The 13,766-nt window shown below is 35.0% G+C and overlaps 1 protein-coding gene across 1 annotated transcript in view; it reads right to left on the bottom strand.

Annotated features, from left to right (window-relative positions):
* The window catches only part of EML5 (echinoderm microtubule associated protein like 5), a 114,586-nt gene that overhangs the window by 58,828 nt on the left and 41,992 nt on the right, over window positions 1-13,766 (bottom strand). The window contains exons 10-16 of the mRNA XM_008629819.2: window positions 13,403-13,540; window positions 12,440-12,696; window positions 10,250-10,462; window positions 9,174-9,341; window positions 7,823-7,929; window positions 7,289-7,407; window positions 1,487-1,673 (exon numbers count right to left, since the gene is read on the bottom strand). Coding sequence (XP_008628041.1) covers window positions 1,487-1,673; window positions 7,289-7,407; window positions 7,823-7,929; window positions 9,174-9,341; window positions 10,250-10,462; window positions 12,440-12,696; window positions 13,403-13,540 — 1,189 coding nt within the window. The remainder of the gene's footprint in view (window positions 1-1,486; window positions 1,674-7,288; window positions 7,408-7,822; window positions 7,930-9,173; window positions 9,342-10,249; window positions 10,463-12,439; window positions 12,697-13,402; window positions 13,541-13,766) is intronic.

Below are 13,766 nucleotides of genomic sequence, written 5' to 3' on the forward strand. Positions count from 1 at the left end.
ATTGATTGCACTGTAGCATATTTATTCCATCAATTTTTCATCAATCATTCCCTGTCTAAAAATAAAAGGTTATTTTTATTGCTAGTATGTCAGCTTCTCTACGTTGGAGAAATCAAGGTGACTTCTGTTGCTTTCTGGTGTCATTACAAGGCAGATTCTAATACACTGATACCTGTGGAGCAATTTCCACTAGAATTCACTAATGTAGGTAACAAACTTGGTTTATATCTTATTCTTTTCAACTATGTACAAAAGCGGTATTAGTCAGTACTTAAAAGATTATTTGCTATTCCAAGGGGTTTGCACCTCAGCGCACAAATAACAAGATTGCGAAACCAGAACAAAACTCTCCTGTATTTAAGGCTCAGAAAAACTAGGATCTATTTCTGGTTTTGTCACAAACTCAACATGAGATATTTGCAAAGCTTTTCAGAACATCCACTATCAGGAAAATCTGAACCAGTGTGGCATGAGGAATTTGATTACTACACTGCCTAGTTTCTTCATGTAACATAGTATACAACAGCACGTAATGTGTACACGTAAAATAGTACATAATGGAGTGTATCTTTCTGCTGATAGCATAAGTTAATGTGAATTCAGGGACATTTTATTTATAGCCTTTACTACCCCAAAATTAAATCAACTCAATTCTTTTATTTAGGGCTAATTTCTTAACTGACCTACAGAGTTATGTTAATCTCAATATTTTTATAGAAATCAAGGGCATTATAAGCAAAGGTTTATTTCTATTAAAAAATTCAATTCACATGTTTTCCAATTTATTATATAAAAACAACAGCAACAATGATAAAAATGATAAGCAGAAATAAAAAAACCTGAAATATCAGATCAAACCTTCAAGTCCCAGTGTATAAATACTTACCAGAAGACTTGTTTGAAAACGTGAGTGAAAATAATTTACCTAAAATAACTCTCTGGCAAAAGACAAAATTAACTAGTAGTAGTAGTATTATAAAATGAGCTCTAGCAACATACATCCCTTTGTTGTATGCAAAAACAGTACATAGTTTGTGTATAAGTGATAATGAAAAATATAATACATTAAAATGGAATGCCAGACTGTAATAACAACTGCTAACTTCATACTATGGAATAGTAAATGAATGCAATACTAATATAGCTAACTTCACAAACAAGATATTAAAAAAATATATTTTATCTGCACACTTCCTCCACCAGTTATCAAGAAGCAGCAACATAATGCTGAATAAAAAATATTAATCTATTCTTAATTTTAAAAGAGGTTCAGATAAACTATGAACTATAGACTCTTACCATAATATAAAGAACTGTAAAAAACACTTCTGTGTCAGTTTTTTACCATGATTCCATCTGCAACAGAAATGCAGTCCTTCACCTGAATAAATGTAGACTGGATGTTCCTCCCCCAAGACCTCCAAGGCCTTTCTTAATTCAGTAGTAACAACTTCAGATTGTTATTGCAGATAAACATGAATCCTACCTGGCCTGTTGCCACATAGTCCTTTAAGGGATGAATAGCAAGGCAAAGAATGTCATCATCATGACCTAGATAAAAGCGCTGTGTGTTCTGCTGCCGGTTGTACACCACTCCTACCGCTGCCACATGGTATACAATTTCACCCGTCTGAGTGTAGAAGAGATTGCTTCGACAGTCGTAACCTCTGTAACTAATTAAAGAAAAAGGGTTTCTTCACCAAAGTCATAAACATATATACTGAAACTGAGACAAAATTATGCTGGATGAATTTTGCACACGTAAAACTCACATTACTTACCAATTACTGTTTCGGTGTTTTAAAATTATGAATATACTTCCCCAAAGGAACAACAATTCACCAATCTAATTTACTATTCAGACATCAGTACTACAAGCACTAGTTTAAAAGTGGCACTTAATTGTTACTGTCCACAGCTAGTTTAGAAGAGAAAGTAATAGCTAGTAATTTTTTCAGACCACATGGAGAAGTTTGGCATGCAACATGTAGTTAAGTGAAATAGAAAATGTCTAAAGTATTAGTTTTGGCTCTCTCCTACTGCTCAAAAATCAGGCAGCAAAACATGATCGTTTCTGGAAAATTGATAACAAAACAAATGCATAAATTTTTTCTAGAACAGTTTCTTTTTTTGAAGGAACACCTGTCTGCTTTCTGTACTGATACAGGAACTGGCATGAGTAGGCCAACTCCCAACTGAGGTCCGTATGCACTGTCTCAGTATACTCATTTCTTCCTAGGTGTGACTAAGATCATGAACTTATATACGTCTTTCCTTATGTATACAGTGCAACCATATGCACTGGGGAAGTAATGAATCTGTGAGGCAGCTGACCAACTTTAGTTCAATGAACATTCCAAAAACCATGGATCCATGCTCATAAACACTAGATCTATCCATTACTGGAAAACAACAGAGCACATACTTGGAGCAGATTTGAACACAATGTATTTCTTTTGGCTCACCTACATTACACACAATGGTACCTATGTCACTGTATGTGATTAGAGAAAAATTACTAAAATCACTACACGAAGTTTTTAAACACACCAGTAGATAATCCAGGTCCGTTGCTCTCCAGAAGAAGAATGTTGCTTTTCAGGAACTTGCATCTCAAACTTTTGGAAGCTTATGAAACTCCTCCCTCCCCAGTTCTCTAACCTGTCCAGGTCCCTCCAGATGGCAGCACAGCCATTGAGTCTGCCAGCCTCTCCTCCCAGCTTTGTATTGTCTGCCATACTGGAAGTCCAAAGCTGGGTCTCATTAGATCACAAACAAGAAAAGTAAACTTCTTAAACCAGCAAAAATTGTGATAGCACAGAAATAAAAGCTTTTAAATAAGGTTCCCTTCAACTCACTGTTTAGATTGGTATTCACAGGCAGGTTATTAACTTCAGCAATTTTTTTAATCCAGCAATTTTTCAGTTACTCCTGCGTTATTGTCCCTTCAAGGTCTCTAGCAAAATCTCTCTCTACATTTGATCTGAGGCTCAGCTATACATCTGCTCCCTACTCTTCTCAAAGTGACCAGCAATTTAGATTCACAATACAAGTGCAGACTCTTCAGTCCTGCTTTGCTCTCCCTCCACCCACATCCTTCACTAACAACCTTCCCCTGCAGCAGCATGTGCAGATGTTTTGAAGCTGATTTCTGCCTAACCCAAAATGCTATCTGCCTGCCTCAATGTACAGCCACTAGGTTTTTAAGGAACAGAATATACAATGACCTGCAGTCACTATGAAGAAAGAAAACAAAAATAACCTATCACAGTATATAACATCACCATTTTAAGTACATGACAACACTCCATGAGGGGCAGGGATTATAAAGGCAGACACAGTGCCAGAGACGATACCTGAACCTACTGCTGTTCAGACATCATTTTCCAGTGCCTCACTCTGCACTGTGCTTTGCTAAACATACTGGATTTCCTTTGCAAACACAGAGTAATTTTTTTTTTAAAAAAAAGGCCAAAAATGCACCCTACCCTACAGCTATGAAAATATGTATGCTGAAAGAAATACTGGACATTGAGCAATTTCTTGCAAACTTAGCAGTCACCTATAAAAGTAAAATGCATGAAGACAGCAAAAGGGTTTCAGGTCCTCCTACATGCAACCCAGAAATCCAGAATTTTCCCAGCTCATCATAACAATTGCCTATATACCCTAAATTAAACCAAGCGAAACTGAGTACATCACTGTCACGTATCACAGGACTGCTCAAAATATCCAAAATGTATCTAGGATGCAGGAAAATAGTTCTTATTAATTATATCTATAACTTCTTGTGACAGAAGTTAATTTCAGTTAATTTCCTCTATTTATTACAAAAATTAGTACAATCAGTTGTTTATAATTAAAATACAACACATTTTGCCAAAATATCAAGCAGTGCCAACAGACTCTTTGTAACCAAATTAAAGACATTTGGTCTTTCCCATGTGCCAGTTTATTAACTCCTTGACTATACAGCTCCTTTTCACCAGAGGGAAAGTGATGGGCCTAGGTTAAACAGCAATGAAAAGAAGGATATTTCAATGTAGATCATTCCCTAAGAATATTCTACGCAGTTCCAAAATACTTACATGTCCATATTATTTAACCAATTTAGAACTGAGATTACTAGCTAATGTCAGAAAAAGCATTAAGAGAAATAATTTATTCACATGCAGAAAACAAACCAAAGAAATTTACAAGGCATCTTGATTAGCAACTATAAATTAAATAATAATGAAAGCAAGTTATGTATTGTAGTTACTGGATAATACATAAGAAGGCACAATAGATATAAGACTGCATTCTGCCATAGTTAATGATCCAGGATTGATTCAAGTTAATATGACAGTAACTATCAGAAGAAGATGCAGCTTCCTCAGTGCTGCATAGGAAAAAAAATTACCATTACCAAAGTCATGAATAGCAGGGGCTGCATTCAATTTGAGATTAAAGCATAGGTGTTCACATGTTCGTTAGACACATTAACTCCTACATTTTAATCAACAGTGTTGTAGTCAATACAGTCAGTTGAACCTGCAGGGCTGCTCAGCTGGCCAACCATCAGCATTTCATTTTACCTGAGCCAAATCCCTTCTTATGCTCCACTGACTACTGACTAGATCTCCATTGACTGTGATGGAAGTTTAGATATACACATAAAACCATCTCCTTTTGAGCCCGTAACTGTGAATTCTGTAACATGAAGCCAAATCCTACCCACATTTGCAAGTTACACATCTATATCCAACTAACAGGCAACTTCACAAGTAGTGTCCTCTCTGGGAAAAGAGTCGATGTCCATAGCTTGTCTAATGCTCTAAGAGTTTCAAAATTTGCATGTTACTCTTCAAAGTGTATGTGGGAAGTTTCCAGATGTAGTCCAACCCTCCCCCAAAAATCTCTAGAAGAACCAAATATCAAAACTAACATGATTGAGAACAGTCTTTAGTACAAAGGTGGAGACTTTTATTTTTTTAAAAACTATTCTGCATAGCAGTAGTGTTTTCTCAAGAGGAGACACTCATAGGCTATTCCCTTCAGATACTATTTGTAGGTACTTGTAGGAATCCATGCAAGGTGTTATAAGGCTCTCATTAAAGAGCATTCCCATGTCATCTTGAAACTGTTACCAAATTTCATCTTACAGTAAGGTTAGTTCAATGAATATCCTGAAACTCAAACTAGATTGTGCTTAAATCCTTTGAATATTGAAAAATCATTCTATGATTCTATGAATATTCAAAAATATAAAAAATCATTCTTGTGAAATCAACAGCATAGCTTTGAGAGAATATGAGGCCTGAGTATTACATGTGCATCCTTATTTCCTGCCAGCAGAAAGAAAGCATAATAAGCATTGAGTCCAAGAAAAAGGTTCTTCTGAATAGTTCATGTTTCTGAACCACCATCCTACCAAAGACATGGCAGAATTAAAACACAGGAATAGTCAAAAAGAGGTCAAATTTGTACACCAATTTAATAACATGTTTCTGATCATGACTGCACCAGATCTCTTAGAGAAAGACGCACTTAAAGATGAACCTCTTAACAGAAGTTCTTTCCTCATCCATGTTAGTCAGAAGCTGGCTCACACACTCCAAATTTTATCCCCTTCTGAAACAGGAAGTAACCAGAGGCTTAAAAGATTTCTTACAGGATATCAAGAGATTTTTAAAAGTTCATCTTTCAAGGCAGTTGACAAATTCAAAACACAAGACCAACAAGCTCAAAAACAAAGAAAAGAAAAAGAGCTTCTAATTCCCCTAATTAAAAAAAGTACCACTTCTTAGATTTTCAAGGAACATCCAAGACATTTCCATTGCAGCTAAAGAAAGATGAAGCAAATCAGATCTCCTGAATCAGAGAATATGCCTATTACTCACTTGCATGTGGGTCACTTTAAAGTTAACAGCCTGGATATTGAGAAAAATCTGTTGTTCAGCATGGATTCTTCATTAGTTTTCTTGATGCCCATTGGGTAATCAGACAGAACTCAACAGGACATTCTACTTCTGGTCATTCCTGGATATTCTGGTCAAGCTTCACTTCTGTTGTGAAGGAAATAACAATAATACCAAAGATCCAGGGACCTTGCTTGTGCTACATCTTCTTCAGGATCATTTGGTCTTATTTTTAGACCAAATTTTAAAGACTACATATAGCAGCTACCCACCTTAATGCATTTTCTATACAGATATAAAAATCTTCACCTGAGAATTCTGGAGCACCAAAAAGAAATTAAAAAACCCAACCCTGTACCAAGCTTCCCAGTTGTCATTATTTCCAATGCTATTACTCAGACTACATGTCTTCTACAGACAAAACTGCTGAGTTGAATATTAACTCTTCTTAGCCAATTAATTTATTAAGCATTCCATGTGGAGTCCTACTAAAATTGTTTAAGTGCCATTATAAAGACAGACAGTATCAGTAACTTCTCAGTGTATTTAGTTATGTCTGATAAGAAGCTGTATTCCTGCAGAGAGATATCTTTTGAAAGGAACACTTGATATGCAATGTCTTAATTAAATAAAGGCTTTGGTTTTGCTTTGTATCAAGAGAATTTACATTTCTGATCATTATTCTAATGCAGTAACATCTAGTACCAGTTTGTTTTAAACCACCACATCTTTTTCTGATAAAAATTCTTCACTTATGAAGAGTTATGGGAGACTAATAATCCTAAAGATGAAATTGTAAGATTTCAAGGATGCATCTGAAAGTCATTCTGCTACTCAAATTAGCACCAAAAAGAGAATAAATTCATTTTTAACGAACTTAAAAGACCTATTAAGAATTACATTTAATTCCTAAGCTAACAGAGGAACATGTGAGTTGTTTCAGACTAGGTACAAACAGTTTATACTTTCATTTTTAATAAATCACAGCTAGAAACACCAGTCTGTACAGAACCCATTCATCTTCAACTACACAAAGTTTCTGTTCCAGCTATCAAAATAAAACACGAAAGAGAACTATTGCCTTCCAGATACTGAAAAGTATGGGTGAGACTACTGAATACTTCATTTAGTCACCTGTATTCAAGCAATAAGTACCAGGTAAAGTTTCAGTGCAAATTCATTTCAGAATCCATGTGTAGAATTAGTATGTTGGCATCAAAGCCTTCTATTCATTTACTGTAAATTTATTTCTACAGATATAAATAAAATTAGTAAATCATAAAGCAACAGAAAGTCAAAAGTCTTCAATCAGATTATTAAATTACAAATACCAGTCTACAAAATCAAACAGTCTGCTTGTATATTTTAAAGAATCCTAGTTTGCATACCCATGAACAAAATGTAGTCTTATACTGTTCCCTGGAGCTCGCTCACGTCTCTTAGAAGCTGCACTTTTTCTTTTTTCTTTGCATTGCTCTTTAAGTTGAGGTAGATCTTCTTTGTAAACCTGTAAGAAAAAGCATACTTAAAAATTAAAAGACTCATCAGAAAAACGTTTCTGAGAATTCAGCCACAGTTATCACTCAAGAAAATGTTATTCTGACGTAATTGAAAGAAACCTTCCAATATCTGTAGCCAGTGATTGTATACCGCAGCTTGGTTTTAAATTGCATTCTAGGAATACATGTAATAATTTTTCTCCCTGTTAATATTAATATTAATTAATATTTTACTTGTAATTATTAATTAATCATTGTATTTTAATAACTTTGATCTTTTGAATGCATCAGGTAAACAAAAATTCTAAAGGTTTTGGTCAGTTCCCATGCAGTGTCTCCAGTTTTGAGATTTCAACAGTCTTCATAAACAAGCAACTTAAATCCTGGGAAGCTTCCAACTGCCATTAAAACTAAAACCTTTACCTGTCGACGATAGGTGATCTGCGTCTCTTGTTCAATTTCAGAGTCCAGCTCTGGAACATCAGACTGATCTGAATCTGATTCATCACTATTAGAATCAACCAGACTCTCTGTCACCAAGAAAACAGAAATAAAACTTAATCAACCCAAATTACAAGCCAGAAAGTGTTTAAAGTAACTGGTTAAAGTTTCTGACTTGATAATCAGTGCTTATATTAACCACAACATAAACTGCTAATAATAGACAGGAACAATTCTGCTGCTACATAAGAAATAAGCCATAAATATGATAATTCTGGGTGTTGAAGTGAGTTAGTTTTCATTAACTAAAATTGTTTCATCAACTTTAATGTTAGGAGGAAAGGAAAAATAAGAGAATGAAATAATGAGTATAGAGCAGAAGCTAAGACTTGCACAACCTTAACAAAGGGTCCAAAGAGAAACTTATGTTAAACTCAGCCACTGATGAGAGTAAAAATTCTTCAGGTAGGTTAGGGAGGAGGGAAAAAATTACAGATGGGAAGAAAGGGGCAAAATTTTTTGTGACTGCAGAGAAAAAGGGTAGTCACGTATAGTTTGACATGTAGGAAGAGCCTAACATTATTTCCTTGTGCATTTGTCACTGACAAGTTCAGCACTGCATCTGTACTCACTTACCTGTTTGCTGGATCCACACTGATACATATTCATCTGATCTGAGCAATTAAATGGTGAAACAGCCTATTTTATTGTAACTCTATATGCTTATTTCCCCAAAGGCTTCTCTAAATTCCTTTAGGAATTTACAAGGGAGGCACTCATTTAACTGTTTTGATTTTAGGAAACTCATGACAATAATTGCTGTATTAGTCACTAGTGGAAATATGATCTTCATTTTTTCCCAAACATTAAACATCTACATTCTCCTTTAAAAAAAAAATTAAATAATCAGTTATAATACTTAAATTATCACCTAAGTACTTCAAAATTTTAATCAAGTTAGTATAAAAATCTATTTTTCCAGTGACACCTAAGCATCCAGTTGTTGTCAATTTAGTAAAGGATGATATATACAGAATTCAGAAATCCGTATCTGTGATCTGAACTTTTAAAATTTTCCTTTGCAAAGGAAACACAGCAGTGAAGGTTTTTTCATGCTCTTGCTAGCCTGAACACACAGGGTACTGGCAAGTATTAGACAACTCTACCAGGTGCTTCAGACACCTGCAAAGTTTAAAGAACAACAACGGTTGTAATTGTGCAGACTGACAATTTTGAACATTTATTTCAATACCTGCACCTAAGAATTTTACTTCTCTTTTAGCCTCCCCAACTTCCACCCTTTTGCTGGTGTTCTTTTTAGTTAGTTACGTACCTTGGGGTGCTATATGAAGAGTGTCCTTCAACTTGCGGTCGGGGACAAACTTCCACTGAAAGACAGAATGATCAGCTCCCCCAATGGAAACAACCCATTGGTGATCATGCGACCATCTGACGTTTGTCACATGAGCAGAATGACCAAGATATTTTTTAAACTTTGCTCCTAGAACAAAAATAAAAATCTCTCTCAATGTTTGTGAAACAAATGTTTCAGAAGCACCTCAGAAAATCATATTAAGGAACCCATAGAAAAAGTAGTGTTTAATAAAGATATTTAAATTACGACTGGTATTTTAATCAACAGCAACAACTTTTTGCAGTTTTCACAAATTTTAATCTGTGTATAAGATACATTTTTAAGTTTAAGTTCCAAAATATAATAACTTCATCAAGTTAAAAACAGGAACAGAAGACACATGATAACGCTGTATTGAGGTGTACTAGAAATCTTTTAAATTTCACTGTATTAATTTTATTTTACTTTTTACAAACCAAGATTTTTACAATTATTACTTCTACTTTGAAAAAATATAGTTATTTAAATCATGTATATTTAGGTCTGTGAAAACACCCCCACAGACATGCTTGTAGCACGGGTTCCCACTGTACAATCTGAGTGCTAAGCGCTTCTGGCAATTCATCTCCTCCCACGTTTAGCAGTAGAACGGGTAGTAGTAGTACAGCTACATCAAGTTAAGGTTTTCACTGCTACATAATTACAACACAGTCATTGGACAAGTTACTGAAGTTCCTAACGGCACTCCATTATAAAGATATCTTTTTAGACCAGAAAGGCTTCATTGTTTCAGAGCCGTTTGAAGAACTTCATTCTAGCCACCATTCACGTGTAATGCTGGCTACAACTGCATGGATGAGTCTTAGGATATGTCTTCAACCTTTATGTACTTAAAGAAATGTTCTTGGTGTTGTGTTTTTAAAGACTGATATTGCCCCATTTTTTAAAACTCTTTTTGCAAAAAGTGATATTAAAAACCTTTTCAATACATTTTCCTTGAATAGCCACAATTAAAAAATACAAGTATAATTGAATTTTAAAGGCAAAAATTTTACCTTTTCTTAGACATGGGTACCGAAAGAGCTTTACTATTCCATAATCATCAGCCGTAACCATAACTTGCCCAATAAAATTCGCATCCACAGAATTTATATCATTTATATCTGAATATTTGGGCCAGATTCCATTAACTTCAACACCAGAAACACAGGTCCATGATGCCCACTGAATGCCCTTCAATTCCTCCTTGTTTGTCACTTCTTTTCCACCTAAGCAAAAAATAAAGAGCCAATTTCAAATATTCACTTACACAATTCTAAAAAATCTAATATTCAAAAAAAATTATCTAAAAATTGATCCAAGTGCAACAGAATTAAAAACTGACTTCTGAAACTGTCCTGATCTAGTATTCCCTAATATGACCAACAGTGTTAGTAATAAGGCTTCTAAAGACTATTTAACAGAAGATCATAGGTTTGGTACTTTATAGTTTTTATTACTTCTTGGTATCTGCTTGAGGCTGTGTTATTTTTTAAAATGTTTAACAAAAACAGATATAATCATTCTAAGCTGAAGTTCATAAAAAAATTCTGTTGCTGAATGATTCTAGAAACTTGGATTTAGATTCTTAGAGCAAGAACTGAAGAACTCATATCTGGCTACCGTAAATTACTAAAAATGCCAAATTTGTGCTTAGATCCTTGTTACATTATTTCACACCAGCTCTATCTGTAATGAGATTGATCCAACCCCACAAAGTAAGGGCTGAGGAGCTGAGTCAGACCAAAGGCCCATTTAATAAATACTTGTCTTCTGGAAAGGCCAGAAGCCAAGGGCTGGAGCAATGCAAGAATGGTGCAAGCAAATGTAAAAGCTGTGAATCAGACTGCATACACACCTGCAGAAGGTGAGCAGGACAGCAATTCACTTCTCAGCCTTCCAATCACTAAATCCATGTAAACAATGATTACCAATACTGGTTATATCTATAACTAAGTCCTGAAGATCTTGTACCAGACAACTCTAAGTTCCTTATCTCATAGTGGAATTTCAGTTGTTACACAATTTGTTAATTATTTTGAAATATTTAGGAGATTCCTCTAACTCCACTGACTTTGCTAAACTTTTTTCATAAGCAAGGTTTCACAATCTCACATTCTAACATACAAAGAAACTCCAGGTTGAAAGCTGTCTCTCTAACTTCGAATCACTCCTCCTGTGTGTATTTGTTACTGTCTAATTAAATTCTCACTATATTTTCTTACACATCTTCTGTCGCATTCAGTGCACAGGAACAAACTTGTGCATAGAATGAACTAGATGCTTCAGCAGAGAGGCATAAAAAGCTCCAAGGATCTCTGAATAATGTACAGTGCAAAGCATAAATCTTGTATAGCAATGAAAGGACAATATAAAAAGTGGTGATAATACACCGTTACTACAAATACAAATACCACTAAGATGACTGGGAAGAATACAGAATGGTATTATGTAAAGAGTGTGTGCAACAAATAGAAGTCAAGCCTTGTGATAAATACTGCCACTGGCATATTCTAATAAGGACTACTTAAATTTCAAGCTTTAAGATCATAATATCTGCATAGGTACCCTACAGAGGGAACTACTTTGACAGAAATTATTTCAAGAGTATGGGACAGCTCAGTTAAGTTTTCAAAATAATTGTCTTGAAAACACTTGCAATAAGAGGTTGTCACGAAGTTCCCCACTGTAAAAGCTCTTTTAAGATGAATTCCTCAGTCTGCCACAAAAACTGTTCTAGAAAACCAAATGCCTCTTCTGAGCTGCAATGTACAGATTTTTCCACATATTTAAAAAACCATGCAGTGCAATCAAATGATAATTCATTTAATATTCAAGCTCCAGAAGTACAAAGCTATTAAGCTATTGCAAAATTTAATTTAAATGCTTAATTTTAATTATTTTTTAAAAAGTTGGAGCAAAAATTTATTTCTGAGAAATAAAACAAATAATAAGTCAGCATCCCTAGTATGAAAAGATGCATTGGAAAGAAGAGTCAACACAGAAGGATAAAAATATTTCAGTAACTTTGCCAGAAAAACGCTGTACTTACTAAAATGTGGCAAATACTTTTATGAATTTACAAAAAACTTTCTCTATACCCCCATGCTTTGAACCAGGATTTACATTTGACTTTTTTTACAGAACCACTATATGTTATTTCTGTGATAAGTAACAAATATCATTAAGGCAACTCAGAATCTTACTTGGCATTCTGTAAAAAAGTCTCTTTCCATTGCCATCATTGGTCTGTAAGTATTTACTGTCTGAAGACCAATCCATATGCGTGATGAAGCTTAAGGATCCAACACATTCCCCAACTTTCTTGTATCGCTGAACAACACCATATACATCCACAGAGCTGTCATTGGAACCAACAGCTAGGAAATTCCCATCTGGAGAATATTTGAGTTCATGAATAGCTTCTTTCCTGTCTTTGATATGAACAACCTCAGTCATATCTCTGTAGTATGAAAGAAAGCATGTCATAAGTAGAGAAGAGCCTCATCACACTGTCAAGTTCCCAGTCTAAAAAACGAACAAGATTGTGAAATCATATATTGAACTTAACTATCCTGTGTGCAAACACAACACTGCTGTTTTTAGAGTTGGTATGGGCTTCATGGAGAAAAAAGTTAAGGAAACAGTGACACAAGAAGGTGCTCCACTGGGCTTAGGGACAGTGAACAAAAGGAACTGTTCAAACTGGGTCCACAAGAAAATTTCATCAGGTAGATGATGAGATCTTTATTCCTCCCAGGGAAGGAAACTTCACTGACATGAGACACGGATCTCATTTTCCCTTTAAAACTGTAGGCTCACAGCAGCACAAGGCAGCACTGGTTTTGTATGCATGATGTGCTGACAGCAGAACTCCAACACATGGAAACAATTTAGGAAGTAATGACAATTTTTTTCTTAGTAATTCAAGGATAATTAATAAATCTAAAACCTAAAGAAAAATATTTCCTAGAACACTGCCACTCTGCAAATAAACCAATATATTTTTTCAAATGGGTTGTTACAGATCAGCATGAACATATGAAGCACACATTAAAAAGATCTGAGCACCCTCTGCAATTTAAAAGAAAAACATATGTGATCGCCTGCATGGCCACAGGAGTATCAATATACCAATAACGTATCTATTTTTAATTTTTGTACCATACCTGACCCGAAGCACAGTGAAAGAGCCATCCTTCATTCCAAGAGCAAGATGGATTCCATCAGTACTAACCGCGGCACAGCGAATGGGTTCTTCCATGTTGCACCGGGCAATCAGAGCATGGTCTATTAAACTCCAAATTCTAAACCAAAGTAATTATTTGAAATGTAAAAAGGGGTGTGCAGCTTTGTCACAGGTAAAATGAAGGCCACAATTTCTGCCCCATGATGGACACGGAAGTGTCCTATTTTAAAATAACTTTCCACAGGGAAAATCTAAGACATAAGTGTGAATTTTGCATATAGCAAGAAATACTCTTATATTTTAAGAGGCAGGAACATCTCTAGTGAAAAAAACCAGGACAGGTT

Source organism: Corvus brachyrhynchos, unplaced genomic scaffold (genome assembly GCF_000691975.1).
Source record: "Corvus brachyrhynchos isolate BGI_N302 unplaced genomic scaffold, ASM69197v1 scaffold1, whole genome shotgun sequence".
In the NCBI taxonomy this organism is placed as follows: Eukaryota; Metazoa; Chordata; class Aves; order Passeriformes; family Corvidae; genus Corvus; species Corvus brachyrhynchos.